This window comes from Physeter macrocephalus, chromosome 19 (genome assembly GCF_002837175.3).
Source record: "Physeter macrocephalus isolate SW-GA chromosome 19, ASM283717v5, whole genome shotgun sequence".
NCBI lineage: Eukaryota > Metazoa > Chordata > Mammalia > Artiodactyla > Physeteridae > Physeter > Physeter macrocephalus.
Window position 1 is genome coordinate 74623206 of NC_041232.1, and position 15692 is coordinate 74638897.

At 39.2% G+C, this 15692-nt stretch overlaps 1 protein-coding gene across 4 annotated transcripts in view; it reads right to left on the reverse strand.

The window, feature by feature from the left end:
• Nucleotides 1-574: 574 nt before the first annotated feature.
• PIGN (phosphatidylinositol glycan anchor biosynthesis class N) overlaps nt 575-15692 on the reverse strand; it is a 113608-nt gene continuing 98490 nt past the window's right edge. For all 4 annotated transcript variants that reach the window (XM_024133951.3, XM_028480277.2, XM_028480276.2 and 1 more), the window contains one exon: nt 575-880. In XM_024133951.3, the coding sequence (XP_023989719.1) occupies nt 757-880 (124 nt within the window). In that variant the 3' untranslated portion in view covers nt 575-756. The remainder of the gene's footprint in view (nt 881-15692) is intronic.

Here is a 15692-nt window from a genome sequence, read left to right on the forward strand (position 1 = left end):
AAAAAAACAAAAAACTAATCATTTAAATCTTTTTCCCGATGGACAAGACACAAATAACAAGCTTTTTCTGCTTTTCTATCTCCAGAAATTCCATGTGAATCCAGAAATGGAAAAAAAAAAAAAAGTGAAGGTAAAACCTGCATCTAGCTGATTGACTATGAAAACTAAAAAAGTACTAAAAATCATAAAATAGTATTGCTGAATACTGAAGAAAAATGAAAAACACCTGCAAACATTTTTCTATACATCTTGATTGTCTTTCTAATGTTGTTTAGTAGTTAGAACTACTTGCAAAACAAGTGCTGAGAGTTGATAAATATTTATGGTGCCACCTGGTGATTTACTTTATGTTCAGCCAGTGCATGGATTTTGGATGTGATCAGTACTGCCCCCTCAGGAGCACATTCTCCTCTGCATATAATACAGGAAGCTGTGCAGCTGGGGACCAGAGACTGTTACAGGTGCTCTGAAACATCGGTGAGAAGAGTTGCCAACTAAAGGAAAAAATGAAAATGCAGAATGCTTTACTCTGCTTATCCACAGACGTAACCACGACTTCTTGCAAAACCTAAAGAAAATGGAAGCTCCTTTATTCCAGATAACCCGTAAATTCAGAATTCCACATATAATTTCCTTTAGGTGAGCAGAGCATGTTATACGTTAATATCCATCTCCTTTATGAATCCTTGGTAAGATTTTAATTGACAAGGAGAATGAGAAGCAGGATCTGGGTGCTGAATGATGGCTTTGGCAACATCATATGAGGTGGCTTTTGGGTCTGCCACACAGTTTGAGTTTCTTTGTTGTGAGCATCTGTGCCAGGCCATTGAGAAACACCAGAAAGATGGTCATGGACATGACAATCACGTAGTGGCTGATGCTACAGAAGGAGAAAAAGAAACATGTTACAGGCTGAGAGAACACATAAGAGGAAAAGCATAAGATTCCTCTAACTAATGTTTCTAAATGTACCATTGATCCTTGAACAACTCAGGTATTAGGGGTGCCGACCTTCTGAGCAGTTGAAAATCAGCTTATAACTTTATAGTTGGCCCTCAGCATCCAAGGTTCCTAAGTATCTATGGTTTGGCATCCTTGCATTCAACCAACCACAGATCTTGTAGTACTGCAGCATTTACTATTGAAAAAAATCCACATATAAGTGGATCCATGCAGTTCAAACCCATGTTGTTCAAGGGTCAACTGTGTATATAAAATACACAGAATTACAGAGGATACCAATGATTTTGAAATAGATATCAATATGTTAAAAAGAACAAATTTGTTGTAGAAGTAGTGATGAACATAATATTTTGAGATAGCTCCAACAACTATAATGATATGAAAACGTCTGATTGGTATTAGTAGTGCCTGTGTCTTTGTCACTATTAGAAACTGAATTTTAAAACTTAGCTTTTAGAAAAATAATTTCCCCCCCTCTAATTCTTATATACTCTGAATAATATCCACAGGCTCCCCAAGATGTCCCCAAGTTAAGTATTCTGATATTTTAGAGCATGCCATCCCATGTTTTGACAAAAGTTAGAAGTACTTTGACAAAACTACTAGCCACAAAGAAAGGAAAATGTTACCCAAACTCAGTGAAGCGACAGTTTCAGTCAAAGAATCTAAACAAAAGACAAGGGACACATCTCTCTATTAACCTCAGAGGCAAAGCTACTATCCCCTAGACTTTTGGAAAAAGATAGAATAAGCTTAAAATTACCCAATCCCAGCTCCGATCTATGAGCAATATTAAATGTTCAGTTTTCCTTTTTAAACACAGTACATAGTACATGGCTTGATGATAAATTTGGAAATATGGAAAGAAATTTAGGACACAGATCTGACAAATGTGCAACAAAGCAGAGGCTTCCTATAGTGATACTAGTACACTATTGCCCAAGCTAAGCTTCAGTGCAGATCGGCAAGTTATTTATTCACAACGCCTATCAGAATTGTGTTTAACTGTCTAACCTCATAATAGATTCACACGCTTTACACCCTTCAACAAAGGTGAAGGGACAGTTCCGCAGGCCTGTAACCAAGCTGGCTTGATGAAGGGAGGTCATATTTTCTCCCCTTTCCTCTCCTCTACCCCCAGCAAACAGAAGTCCTGGTGTGGGTTAAAGAAGCCCCTTCCCAAGAATGGCCCCCAGGACAAGCCCCAGGCAACTTGTCTTAGGGCATCTGGGAAGGTGCCTTTTGGGTGCATGTAAAACAGGCCGATCACAGAGAGGGACATGGAGACTAAGGGGAAAGGGAACAGCGGCCTGCAGGCCTCCCTCCTACCTTCTCAATAACTCCAGTCCAATAGGTGGGCAGCCCCCCAAAATGTCAAACTGCTGGCCCTAGGCCAACCTAGGCAAAGCTTCACTGTGCTGTCAGGTAACTGCCCCATAGGCAAGGCCCCTCAAGGCCAGGAAAGAAGGGCCTCTACTCTATGCAGCTTTTATTTATTTATTTATTTTTGGTATTGTTATAAGCTTTTAAGTAAGAACCTCCAATTGTAAAGCTTTATGGTTTGATAAGATTTCCTTTGGAAAGGCACTGATTCCTATTTAGAATCTTTCTTTAGGTACACTGGTTCATCTTGTAAAGTAAATTTGATATAGAAGAGTTGGCTAATTAAACAATAAGAATGAGAACTAGTTATGATAGAAATCTGGTTCTGGACTAGGGTAGGCTCCTGACCTAAAAAGAAAACAATAAAATTTGATCTTTAACTGCTAGCCAAATATTAACATTAAGATTTTTGAAATGTTTATTTTCACTGTAAAAATAATGTAATAGAATATTGGACCTGGAATTTTTTTCTACTTAAATTTATGTGTGTATATGTTTGTGTGTATGTGTGTTTGTATATATTTTTTTAATCCTGAATGAATACTTAATTATGTAGAATTTACAAAGCTACTTTCCAACTTTAGTAGCTACAGAGGAAATAAATACAGAGGAAATAAATCACTGATAATACAGAGGAAATAAATCACTGATAATTATTTATTTAAAAATTAAATATTTATTTAAAAATGAAACAATGAAAACAATGATAAGACATTTTTATCATTCTACAAAGCCTTTCTGGGAATAAAACTATCTAGATATTTATTTTAACAGAATGCTCTTGAACAACTCATGCCAAAATAGACAAGATTATGTTACTAAAATTATGTGAGTTATGCTGAAATTTTATCACACTTAAGTTGGTAACTGGTTGACTGATCTTACTTTAAACATCTTCCAAAGTGGGGCAATTCAAGTTTATCACAGCACAGAGGTGTTAGAAAACTAGAAGCTTAAAAAAAAAAAAAATCAGAAAAACTTCCTTTTCCAGGAGATGGAATAGGTGTACTTTCCCCTATTCTTCCTGCCAAGTACAACAAGAACTCTGGGCATTGTATATAAAAGAAACATAAGAAGACTGAACAGTGGAAAGAATACACACAGGTTAAGGATCTTGGGACCCAAGGAATGATACAGTGGGTAGTTCCCTGGATTTTCTTTTTGCTGGAACAAATTGGAACAAACCAGAAATGCCAATGGACATAGCCCAAACCCCACCACCCTGCCAAACAACCCAACATGATAACAAAAGCCTACTCTCTAGCCAAAGGACAGACAAGGAATGGGGCAGGCCCAAAAGATGGAAAACTTTTAGACAGTAACTGTTCCACTTCAGCCAGAAACCACAGAAAAAAGGGTGGTTCGGCTCCTACCTGCTCCAGCAAAGGCTGAGTGGGGAGCCTACACTTCCACCCTCACCAGGCTGTGATGAGGTACTCCAACCCCCATCCATCCCTGACCCTGAACCCCCATGGCATGAGAGAACGCTGAGTAGGGAAGCTGGTACTTTCACCCAGACCTGGCAGTGACAAGCAATTCCCACCGCCTGACAGTGCCAGTGGAGACCAACGTGAGAAGCCTCGACTTGCACCCCGTCCAGCAGTAATGAGGGCCCCCCTCATTGGGGTAGTATCAGAGGCCCAGTGGAGAGTCATTCACCTCCGCCCAGAGTTAACAAGGCCATTCCCCTCCCCACTGTGATGTTAGTGGAGGTCATGTAGGGGTGCAATAAGGACTTCCAGCCCTTGCTAGCCACGGAAATACCAGGGGAGGCCCAGTGGGGAACTGTAATTCCTTCCGCTGCCCTGTAATAACGAGGAGACCCCTTGGGGCGTCAGTGGAGGCTGAATGGGGAACCTGGATTTCTACTCCAGTCAGTCAAAAAACAGTTTGGTAGTTTCTTATAAAACTAAACATGCAACTACTATATGACCCAGCAAGTGTACTTCTGGACATTTATCCCAAAGAAATAAAAACTGATGTTCCCAAGAATGTTTAGAGGCTTAATTCATAATAGCCCCAAACTGGAAATAACCTCAATGCTCTTCAATGGGTGAATGACTAAACAAACTGTGGTACATCCATACTACAGAATACTACTCCAAAATAAGAAGGAATGAACTACTGAAACACACAACAACCTGGATGAATCACTGGAGAATTATGCTGAGCAAAGAAAGCTAATCCCATAATGTTACATACTGTATAATTCCACATATGTAACATTCATGAAATAACAAAACTACAGAAATGAAAAAAAGATTAATGGTTGCCAGGGGTTAAGGAGGGATGGAAGCAGGAAGGAAGTGGTTTTGCCAATAAAAGGGCAACATGAAGGATCCTGTGTTGATAGAAGCTGTTCTGTATCTTGACAATATGAACGTCAACATCCTGGTTGTTCTATAGCTTTGTTGCATGAAGTTACCCTTGTGGGTAACTGGGTAAAGGGAGTACAGGATTTCTGTATTATTTCTTACAATCTCATGTGAACCCATAATTATCTCAAAATAAAATGTTTAATTGAAAACAACTGGCAGCTTGCAGACAACACAAAAACAGGAGGTGGGCTGGCTTGCACTAAAGGGTCATAGATTGCTGACCTCTGCCCTAGGCTGTCAGGTCTCTGGAGGCAGGGACCATGGTCCCTGTTTCTCTCCCCATTACATCTTTAAGGTCCAATTCAAGGCCTTGTGGGACCTTCAATATTTGTTAAATTATTAAAAATGGTAATTTGTAATTTAAAGAAATCAGAAAATCTTCTTTTGTTTTATATACCCTGGCAGATTTAGCCCGGACTGAAATCAGACTCCCCTAAAATAAAAGTTATAGACATATAATCAAAATTAAATGATAAAAGACCAAATCCCAAAATATTTAAAGAAACAAAGAGTCTCTCCCCAAATGAAGTAAAACTAGCCCTAGGAGATATTAAAACATAAAGATAAGTGTAATTCTGGCATTAGAATCAATAATCAGAACCAGGGAAGGGAACAGAAAGCACCGTACACTAAAGATAAAGGAACCATCACAAAAAACTCATGATTGTTCTGGCTAGGCTCACTTTAATTTTATGGGCACAGATGAGATTTGGTTCTCATGAATGCCTCAATTCTGACTGCACACTTGTGAATTATTTTTCTGTCTCCAAGTCAAACCATTTAATGTCCTTCTCTCCTCAAAGTTCTATCACCTTCCTCCCCTCTCAGGAGATGACTTTGCTTATTTGAGAAAACTTTACTGAGAGCTAAGAGAGAACTTCTCTTCTTGCCCCAAACCTACTAAAACACCCATATCTGTCCATATTTCCTCCTGCACCTGATCCTGTCTAAAACAACCCCCTCCACTTCTATTTTGGATCCTGTTCCAACTTCCCTACAAAAGGACTTTACTTTTGCAATGATCCCCCCCCCTCTCTTATAGCGACATTTTCCCCTTCTCCAAAGCGAGCAAAGCTGTCACCACACAGATGTGTAATTTCTCTCATCCTAAAAATAAAAGAAAAACTCTCCCAAGATCCCATGGCTTCCTCTGGCACCATCCTAATTTAAGGCATTTTAAATTTGATATGTAAAACCCAGCTCTTAATTTCCCAAATCTTCCTTCATCAACCTCACTTTTCTGAGGGGCTTCTCCATCCCGGGAAATGGCTTTACTGTTCATTCACTTAGTTACTCAAGATAAAAAACCTAGGAGTCACCCTTGATTCTCACCTTTTCTTCTCCTAGCACATCCAGTCCATTAACAAATTCCACTCACCTCTCTTTCAGAATACTTTGTAAATCTAGCCTCTTGTTTCCATTTTGAATCACTGCCCTAGTCGAAGCTGTCATCATCTCTAGTTGAGAATACTGCAAGAGCCTGTTAACCTATCTTCCTCTTCCCTCTCTCGATCCCTGAGTATGTTCTCCATATTGGCCAAAGTGTTGTTTACAAATGTAAAGCGTATCAAATACTTCCCTGCTCAAGAGTCTAATGCTTTGCCTTATACTTGGAATAAATTCCTAATTCCTTACAATGACCTTCAAAGCCATAAGTGACATCAACTGACTTTCTGAACTCTCTCCCTACCATGTTTCTCCTCACACCTTTCTCGTCACAATAACCTTCATGTTTTCAAAAGTAATGACATCGGGAAATGGTTATCATAGAAAACCAACTTAAAAAAACCCCCCAAAAACCTGTATATGTTTGCATATAAATTAAGTCTAAAAGGAGATTCATCAACTGTTGGACAGAGGTTAACTCTGAGACATTGAATTATGTGTGACTTCTTACTTTTTCTACATGCTTTCTGTATTTTCTACAATGAGCTTGTGATATGTTTCTATTTATGTGATGTTTACAAATTATGGTAGGTTTGGACATAGAACTCTTGGCTGAGCTCATAATTATCACAGAAATCTTCAACTCTCTCCCATTTCTGTTCCTCGCAGGACATTTCAAAATCTGCAATGGTTCCTGAGATAAAAATCCTCAACCCAATAAGCTGGATATAATGGTCACAATTCTTCATGTTATAAGAAGGTTCACTCCCCAACCCAGGGACTGGAGTTTGGAGTCAGAGGTGAGATGAGGGATGGAGTGCAAACTGCCCAGTCTACAGCCTCGAGGATCAAATCCAGGACAGCCCAATCTGACCCTGGTTCCATGGGAAGACCAGGCAAGGAGGTTAGAAGGCAGGTAGGTGAAGGAAAGCCATGAGGACTGTAAAAGGTTACACTATAAAACGAATATACAGAATGTGGCCTATCCATACACTGGAACACTATTCAGCAATGAAAGGGAACAAAGTACTGATCCATGCTACAACATAAAGGAATGCCAAAAACATCACACTAACTGGAAGAAGACAGATGTGAAAGACTACATATTGTATGATTCCATTTATTGAAATGTCCAGAATAGGCAAATCTGTAGAGACAGAAAGCAGATTAGTGGTTTCCTGGGGCCAGGTATGGGAATTGCATAGAACTGAATTAGGCACAGGAGAATTTTTTGAGTGATGGAAATATTCAAAAACTAGATTGTGGTGATGGTTGCACAACTCCATAAATCTGCTGAAAAATCACTGAAGTGATTTAAATCATTTAAAACCTTAAAATGGATGAATTTTATGATATATAAATTATACCTCAATAAAGCTGTAAAAAAAAAAAAGAAGAGATTATATTCTAGCAGATGTTTTTGCCATTAAATTTTACTATCACTTTTAGGTGTTTTTAAAAACTTTAAAATATTAAATATGACTTGCTCTCTTAACAAAGTAGTTTTGTAAAACCAGAAAGTAGGTGACCCATCCTCAAATTTAGTGACAGTTTATTTATAAAAGGTATTCCACAGATCACCTATCTCCTTGGCCTGAAGTGGCCTGAAATCGTGGACTCTTGGCTCATTTAAGCTAACATCGTTGGCAGGGAACAGTTGTGAAGATCATCATCTTCATGCCATTGAGTCTAAGGCATTCAGTTTGTTATATTTTCCATCAATCAAGTCTTGCTGTCATCACAGCATAGCAGAGTTAAAGGAGCATCAAATTTCTACTTGAAATGAGTTCCGCTGTTCCCACTCTCTCCCCTTGACTATTTTGACAGCACTTAAATCAGTAATTCTAAAGGTATACATATGAGATGGTAGAGGGACAGGGTCTGTGTGTGGAGGGGAATACAGAATCACCAGGCAGGCCTGTTCAACGTGTACAAGGGTGATAAAAGGTTGATTATACTTCTCAGTTAGGATAATGGGCAATAGAAGCAGGTCCTATCTGTCAGATGTACTGGGGAAGAAACAGGTTGAGAATCATTGATTTTAATAAAGCTTAGTATTCATTGTCAAGTATAAAGATATTTTATGGCACTTATTAATTACATTTAGGAGGATATTAAAATATTACTGAACTTAATGATAAGTTTTCACTATATCTAAAGATAGAAGTGATACTTTAGTTGTCATTTATATTTTAATAATATGTAACAATAGTGCATGTAGGAAACAAAGTCCAAATGAATACCACTATCAAACTAAAGTTCAAACTGATGATGACGACTAGTCACCTCACATCAAATACATTCAGAACATAAATTTAAATCTGTTTTTACAGTTATGAAAATTCCCTCAAAGGAATTTTTTCTCTAGTTTAAAAAATGCACTTCTTTCAGTATGCAATATAAAAGGCAATACTCTGTAAAGTTTATGGCCTGCTATAAATGAAGAAATTGTGTAAAAGATCAAAAGAAGAAAATACTAAATTATAGCTCTGTCGGCCCAACTCAGTTCCATGGTCTGGGTAGGATATTTTTCACACGGCTGTTGAAAAAAACACCTGATGCCACAGGGTTCTCCAGAAAACCACTGAAATTACACCTACGGTTTCAGTTGATCATACTGACTGGAGTGTATTCCTTTAACAGTTTCCATTAAAGTCTGGTAAAATCTGCTCCAAAGATGCATTTTGAACATAGTGGACTATACTTCAAACAGGTATCCTGTCTTATGCCCTAGCAATGCAATCTTTATTTTTAAAGACACTATTATTTATTAACCTGAAACTCATAGCTGAGGAATCTCTCCAACCTATTTTGAAAACCCACTGCAGTCCCCACGACAGCACTACAGACATTACAGATACATATCACTACAGACATTACAGATACATGTCAGACTGCATTCATGGGGGTCATTAGCCCCTAGTCCTCTCTCAAATTCTAGGACAGGTTCTCACCATTTATGTATTTATAAAGCAATAAAATAGTGAGGACTAAAGGACAACATTCCATTTCTGTGAATAATAGGCATGGAATGGCTGAAGTTATTAACTGTATTACTAATACAAAGGAGTTTGGAAATAAAATTTGTCACAAAGGGAAACCACTGCAGGAGCCCAATTCAAATAACCCTGGTTCCCATTAAGGAAATTATGACAGTAAGTTTAATAATATCTGCAACATGACAAGGAACTGCTCGGCTTTTCAAATGTATATCCACATAGGAATAATTAGAAAGCCAAAACTTAAAAGCAATATTCTCACAAATAAAATGCAGGAAAAAGTAGAATAATGAAGTGTTGATAGGTGAACCTTATTATATGGTGCTTTAGTTTTGGATCTTGAAGTGTATTTTCCCCCACTACCCAAGCCTTTTCCTGGCAATCAATCAGATGCTTATGAAGATGCATGAACCACTTCTGCTCATTAGACCTGTATTACATGGTTCACTGCGGCATTATATGCCATTACTGCTATACAGGATGCAAAGGAAAGATTTTAGAATTCTAACTCACCAACAAGAGCAGCAGCAGCAACGAAAACCTCACCTTGCAGCATCAATTGGGGCAATTCCACTTAGAAAGCTTAATTCCACTAACTCAGATTTCATTTTGTCTCTCCATCCCAACCTCTTCCACCTCCCTGCTCCCCATCATCTTCCTTTCTTAAGTAGGCATCTTTTGTACAATACAATAAAAGACAAAGAAGACAAACAGAGCAGAGCAAGGAGATATTTCAGCAGGAATGACCGGGAGAGGATGTGGGTAATTTATGTAGGATAGTTCAATGTTCTCAGCCTGATGAATAGAACTGAGCTCTGAAATCTGAAGTCTCTCAGAGCAAGCATCCCATTTTACCTATGGGAGTTAGACTTGTGATGATGAAGCATTGAGACCGAGATAAACTGAGGTTTAACATAACTTATTAACTGGCTATGCCTTTATTCTCTTCCCATCCACTTTGGATTTTTAATGCTGTATAGATGAGGATGTGAAGATTACACCAGGACAAAAGGCATAAAGCAGGACGGCTCCAGGTAAACCTGGACATATGATCACTGTATGTGTACGGCAGCTCCCTTTATAAAAAAATACTATTGCCACAAAATATTTCTACAGCACAGTTTTTACCCTGTATAGCATTAATTAATTATATACTATTTTAATATGTAATGTAAATGAAGTACACTACTGAAACACGGAGTTAACGTCCTTTTCTCATGGCTAGTGCTGCTGAGGGAGGGGTCATTAATGCATTCACAGTCTACAAGTGCTAATGCACCATTCTGTTTCCCTTGGTTTGAATGATGCTCATTGTTTGTTTTACGCCTCTGAAGTCTCTTTTTTGCTATTATTTTGTGCTCTGATGAACACTTTATTTCCCATGATGGTTGTGTAAAGGAATGCAAGGAAGAGGCTTGGAGGTACCACACACGTGCCAAGAAGAACGTCACGCTAGATATTAAATTCAAGTTTTGCAATGGGTCAAAGCCTCTTTTAGTAACAAAAATAAAGATAGATAAACTGGACTATATCAAAATTTAAAAGTTCTGTGCAAAGGACATAATCAACAGAGTGAAAAAGCAAACTACAGAATGGGAGAAAATATTTGCAAATAATATATCTAATAAGGGGTTAATGTCCAAAATACATAAAGAACTCCTACCACTCAACAATGAAAAACCAAATAACTCAAATGAAAAATGGGCAAAGGACTTGACCAGATATTTTGCCAAAGAAGACATACAAATAGCCAACAAGCACATGAAAAATGCTCAACATCACAAACCATTAGGGAAATGCAAATTGAAACTACAATGAGATATACTTCACACCCATCAGGGTGGCTACTATCAAAAAAAGAAAAGAAAACAAGGATTGGTGAGAATGTGGAGAAATTAGTCTTCTGCACTACTGGTAGGAATAAAATGGCACAACTGCTATGAAAACCATTATGGCAGTTCCTCAAAAGATTAAAAACAGAACTACCATATGATCCAGCAATCTCATTTCTGGGTGTGTATCTCAAAGAACTGAAAGCAGGGACTTGAATGGATAATGAACACCCATGTTATAGTAGCATTATTCACAATAGCCAAAGGTGGGAGCAACCTATGTGCCTGCTGATGGATGAATGGATAGACAAAATGTGATACATACATACAATGGAATATTATTCAGCCTTCAAAAGGAAGGAAATTCTGATATATGCTACAACATGGATGAACCTTCAGGACATTACCTTGAGTGAAATTAGCCAGATATGAAAGGACAAATATTGTGTGATTCCACCTATACGAGGTACCTAGAGTAGCCAAACTCATAGAGACAGGAAGTAGAAAAGTGGATTCCAGGGGTTGAGGGGAAGGGAAAATGGGGAGCTGCTGTTTAATGGGTATAGAGATTCAGTTATGCAAGATGAAAAAGTTCTGGAGATTAGTTGTACAGCAATGTGAATATATTTAATATAACTGTGCTGTACACTTTAAAATGGTTACGGTGGTTTTTTAATGTTATGTATATATTACTATAATTTTTTTAAAGAAAAGAAAAACATTATCAAGGAAAAAGACTGTCAAAGTTGGCAATTTGGATTTAGTGCAAAGTACTATGACATGGTAACGGGCCCTGTAACATCACTGAAGCCTGGGAGGACAGACCTTGAAGGAAGCAGGAAAAAAATTATGCCTGGAAGCACAGAATAACTTCAGGGATCAAAGGAGAACTGAAGCCTGACTGTTAAGGTTATGACACCAGGAACACTTAAGGATAATGCTTAATCACCCTGATGGTCCTGGTTTAGTTAGTTCCTCCATTTCCAGACACACATTCTACCCCACCCGTCACTCCACGGAATGAACTTGTCTAAAAAAGGCAGTCAAGATTCCTAACTCCTAGGCAATAATTCTCTTGTGGAAGTAACATCTAAAATATTAAAGCTCCAGTAGAACCAAAGTACATGGCTTCTCACTTATATGCCAACAGAATGTACACTGTAGTTTTGTATTCAAGGTTCTCCAAGTTAAGGTTCCCAAAGGCTATTTTCTGCAAATTTGTTTATCCAAAACCTAAGGTTTCTGAAATTCAACTTATTTATCACACTCCAGATGAGTAGGCATTGGGCTTTTTCACCTCTGTGCTTTGCTCATATCCATTCTGTCTGCCAAAAATACCCTAAGTCCTCTAACTGAAATTATACCCTTCATTCAAGGCCCAGCTCAAATGCTGACCTTGAGCAATGTTTTCTCAGTCATTGAAGTCGGAATTGAAGTGGCCTCCATTCGGTATTCACATAACGCTTAAGCACATGCTGCCTCGTATTACAGTTATTCTGTCTTACAACCCTGAATGCAGGGGCCATGTGTCACAGTCATATCCTTCCAGGGCTGGAATATTCCTTATAAGTTATACAGTAGAAATTCCCCCTCAGTGCTTGAACTCCCTACGAAAAACTCTGATGCAGGAGTTATCTATCTCTAGCAGTGGGGGCATCACCAAGTCTTGAGGAGGCAATCCCATACATCTTTGGGTCTTTGGTAACACCTGGGAATGCTTCATGGATGGTGAATGCTCACTATATACTTTTTCCTGAAGAAATGATCTATATATTAAATGTACATACAATGCAAAAAACTGAAACCTACGTATTCCATGTTATTGTTAAAGTCTTTCAGAGCCAGTTTCCTCTGCTGTAAAGTAGAAATAATTATATTTTCTTCACATCATTGTCATTAAAACTAATGAAGGGCTTCCCTGGTGGCGCAGTGGTTGAGAGTCCGCCTGCTGATGCAGGGGACGTGGGTTCATGCCCCGGTCCGGGAAGATCCCACATGCCGCGGAGCGGCTGGGCCCGTGAGCCATGGCCGCTGAGCCTGTGCATCTGGAGCCTGTGCTCTGCAACAGGAGAGGCCACAACAGTGAGAGGCCCGCGTACCGCAAACAAACAAACAAGCAAACTAAAAACTAATGAAATAACCTATGTAAAACTGCTAATACACTGTGTGCAATAAATGACATTTTAATACTAATTATTATCTCAATTTAATACCTTTCTCAATAATCCTTAACTTTACTCATTTGCTGCTTAATTTAATCTGGCTTTTCCCCAGATTTGGGTATAAGTTTTTTTCTGTGGCAAAACAATCCAATCCTCCAAAAGGTTTCTGGAAACTTCTAGTGATCCCAGAAAGGAGGAGAGATAAACATGATTGCATTTAATTCCTTAAAACAGTTTAACTTAACATTTCTAAAGAGAGACATTGCAGAATTTTCCAGAGAAAAATGGTGACTATCTTTAAACAAGCAACATGAAAGACTGGGAAAGAGAGAAAATAATTTTGGACAAAGAAGGATACAGGAATTCCGGAGTGGATCAAGGGCTGATGTTGATGCCAGAAGGTGGAAAATGAAATGCTAAAAAGGGTATGCTTTCTCTTTCTCTCTCTTTCCCTCCCTCTCTTCTTCCCTGCCTCCTCCCCACCCCTCCCTTTCTCTTTTTCTTCCTTCTTTTCTTCTTTTTGATGAAACAGTATATTACTAGAGAGGAAGAAAAGAAAAGGTAATTTGAGGGGTTGGTGTTGAGGGGAACATTCTGCTAATTAAGTTTCAGATGAAAGACTGAAGATGACAGGAAGGGAACAGGACCAAGAGTGCTGAATGGAATGGGATCCGTGAAGTACTGACAAGAGATGGATGTGAACAAGAGGGCACAATGTCATGAGAAAGACGGGCTTAGAGTTGTTGCTCAATAAGTACTTGTTGAGTGAAAGCATGAAAGACTAAATAAGTCAGTAAGTGGGGGAAAAGGTCCTGAATTCTGGGATCCAATGCTGAAAAGAAACCTCCTCTACTGGAGTCCTGAGTATAAGGTAACCAAGGTCAGCAAAGGTGACGCAGCTAATGAAAATTTCTGATCAGGGCCTTGCTCATGGGTATCTTGATTCATCACTATGTCCTTGAATTTGCCCTTGACTCTCTGTAGCCCTAGCAAAAGTCCTTCTAGGGCACACACAAAGCCTCAGAATTTCATAAGCATCACAGTACTGCAGCGTTTCTTTACCCGTATCCTTTAACTCTCCTAGGAACAGAGTCTTCTTTATGTCACAAGGTTTTTCTCTCAACCACCAGTATGATTGCCAGCCGTGCAGTTTGGCAGTGTGTGCTTGGGTCTGTGGTGCCTGTCGGCAGCCTGCATGCCCCGTGACGGCCTTCCCCTAGCAGAAAGCTGCCACCGGCCTCATTCCCTGCTTCTCAGTATTTTCTCTTTGAGGACACAACTCCGCTCTGTACACTCAACAAAGGCCTCTGGCCCAAAACAGGACTTTTCTGACCTAAGATGCCCTTACTCTTGGCTCATTCCCTCCTAATCAATATTTCCTTCCCCTGTAAATCCTAGATTTACATTATTCAAAACTTTGCAGTGAATGGTTCCTTTGCAACAATCACAAACATGGGATTAGACACAGAGCCACTTTTCAAAAAGAGGTTATTAGAATTACAAAACAAAGACTCTGGGGAATTCCAAGTAGAGGCACTTAGGGGCAGTGGGGATACACAGCCCTGGGACCCAAGTGCTGCCTCCCTGACCTGCTCAGCCATTTACAGGCTCTGTGGCATGAGCAAGTCGCACTCTCCTTGGGGCCATGGGGTCCTCAACTGTAAAATGAGGCAGTAAATATGTCTGGTGGAAAATAATGTGTACTTCACAGTGCTATGATAAAGATCACATGAAATAATGTGCCGGAAGATACTGTAAACACGGTGGCACAATACCAGTTTTGGTTATTAGTGCTACAGCTGTGACCGGGGGCAAGCCTTTGGCATCCTGAGCCTCCTACTCAAATTTGAGCTTCTGTCTACTTTTGCCTTTTGCCAAATATGAACGGATTCCCTGGTCTCTGAACTGCCTGTATCACGCCTCTCAGGGCCCATGTCTCAAATAACCAACTGCTGGGTACGAGATTCTGTGTTGCAATGCCTTGCTCTGACCTTGAAGGGATGGGTCACTACTCTGCTCTGTGAACGGGCTTACTACATTTGAGCCCCGATGTTGGACCCCAGTTTTGACACAGGGTAACCAGATCTAGGGACATTCATGCCTTCCAACTATAATATCATTCCTCACATCACTCATGGGTGAAACAAAATGATAACAAAATCTCAAAAGGAGGTGTGAGGGTATTCCCATGTAATAACTGCCCTATTTCTCCTTCCCTTTCCAAGTAAGCTTGAAAGAGTGGTCTGGACTTATAACTCTACTTCCTGACCTCCCATTTCATTTATGACTTTCCCTTTAATTTTTTGTTTTTTTGAATTGGATCCTTTTTTGTAGTTGTTGTTATTTCAGTATATTAACAATATACTTATTTCCTGTTTCTCTTCCTCTTCCTCATTTTTCTTTTTTTAAAAAAATAGTCATCAATTTTATACACATCAGTGTATACATGTCAATCCCAATCTCCCAGTTCATCACACCACCACCGCCACTCCCCCACAACTTTCCCCCCTTGGTGTCCATAAGTTTGTTCTCTACATCTGTGTCTCAATTTCTGCCCTGCAAACTGGTTCATCTGTACTATTTTTCTAG